General features: G+C 38.0%; 2 protein-coding genes across 2 annotated transcripts; one reads left to right on the plus strand and one right to left on the minus strand.

The window, feature by feature from the left end:
* Nucleotides 1-317: 317 nt before the first annotated feature.
* On the minus strand, nucleotides 318-4,174 carry LOC147485257 (uncharacterized). Its single transcript, XM_086571310.1, is given in 5 exon segments — nucleotides 318-976; nucleotides 978-1,124; nucleotides 2,412-2,944; nucleotides 3,414-3,962; nucleotides 4,030-4,174. Coding segments are annotated over 5 exon segments (1,779 nt in total). The 3' UTR covers nucleotides 318-571.
* Nucleotides 4,175-6,984: 2,810 nt separating this feature from the next.
* LOC147485258 (uncharacterized) lies at nucleotides 6,985-8,583 on the plus strand. The gene is made up of 2 exons (XM_086571231.1): nucleotides 6,985-7,256; nucleotides 7,556-8,583. The coding sequence occupies exons 1-2, from the start codon at nucleotides 7,243-7,245 to the stop codon at nucleotides 8,343-8,345; spliced, it is 804 nt and encodes a 267-aa protein (XP_086427357.1). The 5' UTR covers nucleotides 6,985-7,242; the 3' UTR covers nucleotides 8,346-8,583.
* The last annotated feature ends 1,010 nt before the right edge of the window (nucleotides 8,584-9,593 follow it).

Raw genomic sequence — 9,593 nt, forward strand, 5'->3', positions numbered from 1 at the left:
GAAAACGGTGTTAAATGGGATGGGAAGACGCATTTTGTGTGTGTGTGGAACTGTGGAGGTATATTGAACTCACACGTAACTTGACAAGGAGAAAACAAGTCATGCATTTGTAGAACAAAAACCTCAAGTTATGCAAATCATATAGAGAATATAGACATTTCAAATTCTTAGCATGATTGAAAATATCAAGAACGCCTTAAAAGAGCTAGTGAATATTGTTTTACTGATTTTTATGGTTTTTTTACTTTTATTCATATTGTTTGCAACTAATTTCCTTGGCGATGGTATTTGCAAGGTTATGATATAGGCTTTAGAAGGTGTTTTGAGACTATTTTGGAGAAGAGAGTCTCATTCTTCGCTTATGGTAACTGGATTTCTCAAAGGTTTATAGGGATTTGGGAGTGTTATATAGTTCCTTTTGTATATAGAAGACCCGTTCGTAGGAAAGATACCAAATCTAGTGTTACATAAAAGTAATACCCGTGCGGATATCCGCTTTATTGTGAGGCCTGTAGCAAATGTGTTGCCACCACCGGTGTTGTCACCACCAATAAGTGGTTCAATTCAGCTGTTACTTATCATAACGAAACAATATGGAAACATCATTTTCAGCAGAAAGCAGATTGAGTCCGCTGAGCCAGGAAAAGGAACAAACACATACCTTTACCTCGAGACGGGAATTCATTGTACACAGGGGGGCACCGAGAAGGAGAAAGAAAACAAATATGTAGGAGGTGTATCCAAAACTGGAAATCATAGAGATCAGCTGCTTCTCATTATCTAGTGTAACGTTTACACCAGCCATGAACGCTTGCAACATCGAGCAAAGTGCTGCTGCAGTGAGCAGTTGTGAAAAACGAAGTACTAAAGATGTTAGTAGTTTATTGTTCAATAGTTGTAACAACACCAGTAAAATCGCTGCTCCTGTTGAGAAGCACAGAGCCACTGAATCAGCAGAAAGATACTCTCTAAACTTTTCTCCTTTTTAGGAGGGTCGCAGTTCCTCTATGCTCCCCATTACTCAAGTATCCTCCGGGCATTGTGAAGCCTGCAGTAAATGTGACCGTGGCCACCAGTGCCGTCACCACCAGAAGAACTTCGCCTCTCTTCTTATTTGACTCGGATTACGCTTGCTGATCTAAATAGCAGGAAACGATTTCGCCCCTTAAGCTGGTTCCACAATTAGAGTATTGTGGATTTGCAAGTGCAACGCGCAACACTGTCCAAAGGGTTCTAATATCCCAAAAAAATAAAGTCCAAAGGAATCCACTGTTATAGGATCGTTTATTTGCAACTGCAAAACGCAATAATGTCTCTAACACCAAGGCGGCCTGTGTGTAGGTGAGAATCAGAACACAATGTAAGCATATTTGGTTCATTTTTCCAACTTGAAAAAAAAACTGTCTAGCTGTGTTTTTTATATGCTATGTATTAATAATTTTTCAGCTTTTTTCACTGGACGCCAAGGAACATAGATAAACTCATGGTCTATACTCAATACAAATGGAAATTTTAGATTTGACTAACCACGTTTTATGGTATGATAATATGATTTCCCGAGCATTCTATACAAAAAAAAAAAAAAAATTGACATTTTAAATTCCATCTCAATTGCGCATGAGCTTGTAGCTCAACCTTCTAAGGTAAGGTAAGATGCTGATGAGTGATGATAGCCTTGTGCACCTGTCTCCAAACATAAACAAATCTCTATCAGGGGAGGTTAGCGTATCCGAAAATCTCATTTTTACGTGTAATTAAATTTTTGAACTAAAACCAAAAACACCAACTTTTTCGGGCAAAATTACACGTTTTGATATTTGCCTTCCGGCGAGCCGGTTACCTTCTAAGGTAAGATGCTGATGATAGCCTTCTCACCTAAATATGCTTTAACTTATAAACATGACTTTTTAGGTGGACTGTATGGGCTTGATGTGGTTTCCTCCGATAATCCCTTAAAAGTGGTGCTCCATGCAACCTACACATGTTTGGATGTTGTTTGAGCCAAGGATCAAACATAAACTATAAACTATGCACGTGCCACGACACGTTTTTTCAACAAAAACTAATTTAAGTGGAGCCCTTAGTAGAAAACAATACAAAAACAAATTTAGTGTTTCTCATTTGTGTGGGGCTAGTAGTAAAAAAAAAATAGAGATTTTAGACTACGCTGGAATGCGTTGATTTTCATCATTTGATTCAAAACTTTGTGGGGGCAGTACACAACTACACACACCTTTTCTAATAAGAGGGCCATATTTTAGAGCAGGAACACGTACAGCCCGCGCACTCTAGATTTTGCAAAAAAAAAAAAAAAGAAAAAAAAAAAACTTAAAATATTTGTTTTAAATTATACAGAAGCAGAATTATTGATTTTCGTAAATAGATTTAGATATTCGTAAATTAATAATTAATACCTTTTTTCCTCCCGTCCTTTCTTTATATTGTGACCTTGCAATATCTACAGCAGACAACCGTTTGTTATTCAAGGACATCAAATCTACTCTTACGGCCAGAATACGCACAATGTAGGGGTCACCAGTGATCACAGCTTCATGCAGAGGAGTGTTACCATCCTTATCCTGCCCATTTGAAAGTCCACCATCAAATCCTTCTTCGTTTAATATGTACTTAACCACATTCCATTGTTGCGATTTACTAGCGATATGAAGTATGTTTTGGCCTCTTCCATTGAGCAAGTATTTTAGCTGTGGTTGCCGTTTCAGGAACTCTTTAATTATGTTGAGGTGGCCATATTGAGCTGAAATGTGAATTGGAGGAGATCCACTTTTGTCTAACAAATAGCTTGTTGAGATATCTTGATCCAATAACATTTTCACTGAGTCAAGGAACCCGAATGCCGATGCAAAGTGAAGTGGAGTTCTTCTGTTGTCATCTGCCTCTTCGACAAGTTCGCGCCTTTTCTCCAGTAACTTTTTTGCTATATCTATAAAATGTTGAAGATTTATGAGAAACATTAGTAGGTATGGTAGTCAGAAACATTAGTAGGAACCCGAATGCCGGTACAAGTGAAATGTGATCGATCATATCAATTTTTTGTGGAGAGACTTAGGAAACAGGGGAACATGCAGATGAGAGGATACAAAATATCGACCAGCAGTGACATACTATTATTGGTGTTTTTGTTTTTTGTGAGAATAAATATGACCAGTGAGGAGAAAAAGAATCGCCCGCCTCCAACATACACTAGTATCTGGATTGTGGAAATACTAGATTTACAGGACACACGCATTCCCGCCTGCAACAAGCACTAGTATCTAATAGGCAGAAACCAAGTGAACCAAACACGTACAGTCGTATAGGCATAGTTCTCACTAACCAAAAGTAAATTACAAGTTTTTGAGTTCATACAAAAAAACTTAACTTATTATCTCTAGGATAGATTCAGATATTACCTGGCCTTTTATGAATAACAGCAGCATGCAAAGCTGTTCGACCGTTTGGGCCTTTGTAACAACAATGTCCAGCTTTCAACATTTCGTCTATGACATCTAATTTCCCCGCTTCCACGGCAACATGTAATGGAGACTCCCCAACATCATTAGTTATACATAGCAGTTCGCGGTCTTCTTTAATGAGAAGAAAAACAATTTCAAGGTGACAGTTTCTCGCTACTTCGTGCATAATAGTATCTTTTTTCCTGTTTTGCTTTCGCATAATTTCAGTTGCTTCTGCTCTGCCGGTTTCAATGTCTCTCCAAGATGAACTTTGAGAATTTTTAGCACAGCCAATTAGTAAATTTAGTATATGTAAATGACCAGCTCTTGCGGCTATGTGCAGTGGGGTATCACCAACTAAGTTTGCTATGGAAAGAAGTGCCCTAAGAAGTATTGGATATCGGATAAGGATGAAATTGATAAGTTCGTAGTGTCCATACCGTGCAGCAATGTGAATGGATGTTTCTTTATTGGTTGTGACTTGTTGCAGGACGTCTGTGTTTTCTTCTAAAATAGGCTCCAAAAGCTCGACTTTCCCTTAAAGTCGCTGCTTCAAACAATCTGTGATCCATACCCATTACCTTGTGTGCTAGACCTTCTTTGTAGCCAGTTTCGTCTACCTCATTCAACATTGGATCCATGCATATGCTCCATTTCTTCTCAAGTGCTACACCTTCTGTGTAGCCAGTTTTTTCTACCTCATACAACATTGGATCCATGTGTGCGTCCTAGCCTCTGATCTCTCCCTATCAAAAGAAACAATGCAGTTTTAGGCTTTTAGCTATTAGATAATCAGACTGGACATTGATGCCATGATGATGAGTTATTGTTTCTTTTAGCTATTAGATAATCAGGGATGCAGTTTTAGCTATTAGATAATCAGACTGGACATATATATAACTCATCATCATGGCTGACCGTGCGCCGTGATTATCAATGATGCCAATAAAGAAATCCTTCAATGGGCAAGTCAAGTATTAAATTATGCACCATAAGACACTCAAAAGACATTATAAAGCAGTCAGATAGATCCCAAAAGAAGAAATTGGTCCCAAGGCCCATTTGCGAGTGAAAATCACTCACAGAATCAATGTTTTCTTTTAATCACTTAAAGGACAATTTTCGGGTGTAAATAACCCGGAAAACAAATTTTCTAGTGAAAATAACTCGTAAAGACAAATAGCCCGAATTTGAAATAAATATTTTCTGATTTTACCTTTTCAGTCGTTTTGCTATTAACAATGAGTGGTCATATCTTATATTGATGTATGAACATTGATTGTTCATACCTAAATAGGTGAACGTACCTCGTACAATATGTTGAGGAATTGTTTATACTCCAATATGTATTTTTACTGATCATACATTATATTGAGGTATGAACATTGATTGTTCATACTCCAAAAGATGTTCTTACTAATCATACATTATATTGAAATATTTACATTGATTGTTCATATTCCAAATAGGTATGAATAATGATTGTTCATTGAAAAAATTGTAATTCGTTTAACCTTACTGGAGTAGGCAATTTAGGGGAGATGGGTTGATTGATTGGGTTTGACCGAGTTCGTTTGGACGAACTACCTACGTATCAAGTTTTTTCTGCTGGGGGGAGACTTGAATCAGGTCAGACGTAGTTCCTCATCTTCTTTATATAGGCGAGATGCCCACGTCTCCTCCTCTCCCGCTTCAGGTCAAGATCGGTCTTGAATGCGCACGGTCAGCCATGATGATGAGTTATATATGAGAGCTCTTTGATGAGCGTCCCTGAAATCACGATATTGATGGTGGCAGCTGTGCTTGAGCGTTACGTGCCGTTACAAATATGAGAAGAATCCTTAGGTCGAGGATATGTAGCTGAGCGAACTGGTAGATGATTCGACCTGCGGGTCGAGGGGTGGCGAACTATCGAGAGGTCGTTTATCATATCGAGAGTGAGCACTCGATCGAATTAGTGGTCGAATCGTCCTATAACTTGAGATTCGATGCTATGGATTATGACGACCGGTTAAAGATACAGCTTGGTATGTGCGGGACACGTGGATAACATGCCCGAGTATATTAGTACCTCACATTCATATCTCATATTGAGGTATAAACAATAATTGTTTATACTCCAATAAGTATTATTACTGATCATACATTATGTCGAGGTATAAACATTGATTGTTTATACTCCAAATAGGTATGAACAACAATTGTTCATAGCTCATGTTGAAGTATGAACAGTGATTGTTCATACTCCAATAGGTGTTCTTACTGATCATATATTATATTGAGGTATGAACATTGATTATTCATACTCAAAATAGGTATGAACAATGAGTGTTTAGTAGGTGCCGACTAGCAAAGTCGGTAAAACCTTTGGGTGATGATACCAGAGGTCTAGGGTTCGAACCCCACCAGCATCAAAGAGTTACTGATCTAATTTAAAACAGGCTTACCAATAAAAAAAAAACCAATGAGTGTTCACACAGCTCATGTTAAAGTATGAACAATAGGTATGAATAATGATTGTTCACACATACTATATACACTGGGTCGTTTCGGTTGGGCCGGGCCATTTATTATTTCGTATTAGAGGTATACTTGACCTTTCATCTATCCGAACCGTTTTTAATTTCGCATCAAGGGTATACTTACCTTTCATCTACCTGGTCTTTGTAAGTGATTAAAAAAAATGTCCTTGAGAGTTACTTTTTCCCCCGATTTGTCTTGGAGAGTTTCTCCCTAAAAAGAAAAAGCGCCCAACTGTTAAATTCTCCCCAATTGTTAAATCCAACATTTTAATTTTTATTATATTTGTGCAAATTAATATTGTTGGGAGGTCTTAGAGAATCTTTAGGAGAGACATTATCCTAGGTTGCATAGCATCAAACACCAAATTTTCAAAAATTTAGTGTTTTTTCATCTTCAGGAGAGACACATGTTGATGAAAACACCAAAGCCCAAATTGGCAAAAATTTAGTGTTTGTTTTGGTGTTGTATCAAATCTTACTTGCGGCTTTGGATAAACCATGTAGTTTTGCGAATACCGTGTGGACTTTGGTGTTAGTTTGGGTCTTTGTCTTGTAGTGTTTCGAACACCAAATTTTGATGTGTCGCGGTTTACCAAAAAGTCTCTTGCGGTTTTGGTCGGCTTGGGGCTTTGATATCTCTTTTGTTTGGTGTTTGGTGTTACAAAAGCGGTGCGTGGTTTGGTGTCGAATATTTGATATTTTTCCTGAAGTTGGTTAGTGTTTTTTTGGTTTGGTTCAAATATTTGGTGTTTTCTTAGTTTTAAAGCATCTTTTAGGAGAGCTACCAAAAAAATACCAAAATTTTAAACAAAAAACAAAACCAAAAAAAACAACTTCGGTTTCACTCCTAAAGATGCTCTAAAAATGCTTTTATTTGTTAGAGAGAGAATTTGTGGACAGGTTTGTCCACAAACAACAGCTTCTCATTGGTCCAAATTATTTTTGGGCACATAAACAGTTTTCTCGAGCACCAACTCCACCAATCAGCATTTGCTGTCTTGTGGACAGGCAAATAGTAGCATGTACACAAATTGTAGTGTGAATGAGAGCTGAACCGCGTGAACGTAATATGCGGAGACAATCTTTGGGCTATGGATAAAGTTTTATGGGCCTATATTCTCATTATATGGGTCTATATTTTAGTCAGGCCCTCAAAATCGACCGTTGAAAGTTGAAACCAGCTCTCTCTTTCAAGAACGTAATAAGCAGCAGCTCGAAAAAAGAGGAAAACGAAAAAAAGGAGATTAATTGCTACTCCAGAACCGATGTTCTACAGAGGGTAAGTCGCTTTCTTTCTTTATATATTTTGATAGATTTTCTTTTACCCCTTTTTATCTCTTATTGTTGTTTTTAACTTGTGCAATTTTTCAATATCAATTGTTAGTTAGAGTATATGATTTTTCAAGTTGGCATCTTTTTAGTATTCACTTATTTATTTTGTGTGTAGGAAGAACCTTTTTTTAGAGTACCATATAGGCATAATTGTAGAAAAAACGATGCTTGAAATGTAAAATGGAGCTCATGCTCATATTCATCAATGTGTGGTTGGTTATTCTTGTTTTTTATTTGTTTTTGAAGGAAATATGGTGATGGTGGTGATGGGCGCGATTTGGGTCTTAAACGGCAGCGCATAATTGATCAGCCTCCATCCTTTTATGGGGCGTCACCCGGTTCCAGTTTCATGTACAGTGCTTCTCCACCACCACCTCCTCATCCTCCTTCATATGCTTACAGTGCTCAACCACCACCACCTTTTCCTGTTGTCCGATTGCGCGGACTCCCCTTTGATTGTGCTGAACCAGATATCGTTGAGTTTTTCCGTGGTCTCGACATAGTTGACATTCTACTTGTCAACAAGGATGGGAGGTTCAGTGGCGAGGCGTTTTGTGTTCTGGGGTATCCTCTTCAGGTTGACTTTGCTCTTCAAAGAAACAGACAAAGCATGGGTAGGCGATATATTGAGGTTTTTAGGACTAAGAGACAAGAATATTACAGTGCAATTGCAGATGAAGTTTCAGAAGGTCAACCTCATTCTCCCCCACGCCGAAAGGCTCGGAGGGCAAAGTCATCTGATGACAATAAAGATTCAGCTGAGCATACAGGGATTTTGCGACTGAGAGGTTTGCCATATTCAGCTGGGAAGGATGATTTGATAGATTTTTTTAAAGATTTCGAGCTTTCAGAAGACGGGGTTCATATTGTAATGAACTCAGATAGGAGGCCATCTGGAGAGGCATATGTAGAGTTTGCCAGTGCAGAGGATTCAAAGGCCGCAATGGTAAAGGATAGGAAGACACTTGGGAGTCGTTATATAGAGCTGTTTCCTTCTAACCAAGAGGACTTGGATGAAGCAGTCAGGGGAAGATGAATGGTTCTATGGAGGTTATGCAAATGTATGATCTTTAACTCTGTTGTAGTCTTCTCTCATTGGGTTTTACATTGTTTTATTTAGTTTTAGAGTTTAGTTGGAAATTTTAGATGTTGCTTGAGACTACTTATGTGCTTATAAGCATGACTTTTGTTCTTCAACGAAACAACTTAAATGTGGTAACATATATGAACATCCTGCACTACTCATAATTGATTTAAGGTCTTCTTTTGTTTGAGTTCGCTTTTTAGCATCTGTTCAGCTATATGCAGATCTAATATATGTTTATTGTAACCTTTGTTTTGTGGTGTATGCCTGATGCAAGTGACGAGTTATTTTGTATAATATAGAGATATCGATCCTTAGTCACGTTTTAGACTCTGAGTTCAGTTCATACCCTGTTTATCTCGAAATGGGAGTATTAGTGAACATAATGTGATAATAGACATAATATGATGGTGATAATTTACTGAAACTGTGGAGTGTATACAATCCAATAATAGATGGATTATAAATTCATAAATACATAGAAAATCTAAAAAAAGGATACCACATTATATATAAGGTACTTACACATGTTATACATTAAAATTCTGCTTCCTGGTGACGGCTGCTTCTTTTGATGGCTTGATGCCTTTTATTTTGGTATGTGTTGTCCAGATTGATTATTTTTGTATGTTTAGCCACAGGATGTTCTATGTATGTCCTCCTGAGTCCTGACCAATTCCTTGTCCATTTTCTTATTTAACCTGTACTTCGTATAACCGTTTGATTAGGGGGGTCAAGGTCAATTTTGTGACTGCAAAATTCCATTAATCCTATCCAAGGTCACCAAACTTGACTTGCAGAGTACGGTTGAAGTCATTGAAAGTCAATTATATTTCTTACTGCATCATCTCATAAATGGAGGATGTACAGCTTGATTATTCTAACAGGTGTATGCTGCAATAAGAAAACATACTCCTTTTGTTCAATGTAGCGACAGGCTGTCTGGGCACTGCCAACGCTCCACCTGGGCTATTTTCTTAGGGTCGACCGCCTCAAGCCTTAGAGTGTTGCATCGCCTCGCACTGCTTTGGGTGGTGCTGGCTTGCATGTTTGCCAACCTTATTGCCCCTACCCCCTTGCCTGGCAGGTGACTAGATAGCTTTTGTTGGAAGATTGGAAGATCAGAAAAACATGCTTTTCTTTGATCTAAAAACAAAAGGTGTGGGGGTGGGGGGATCAGTAAGATAGTGTGACACATGA

The sequence above is a fragment of the Coptis chinensis genome, chromosome 7, assembly GCF_015680905.1.
Source record: "Coptis chinensis isolate HL-2020 chromosome 7, ASM1568090v1, whole genome shotgun sequence".
Taxonomy (NCBI): Eukaryota; Viridiplantae; Streptophyta; class Magnoliopsida; order Ranunculales; family Ranunculaceae; genus Coptis; species Coptis chinensis.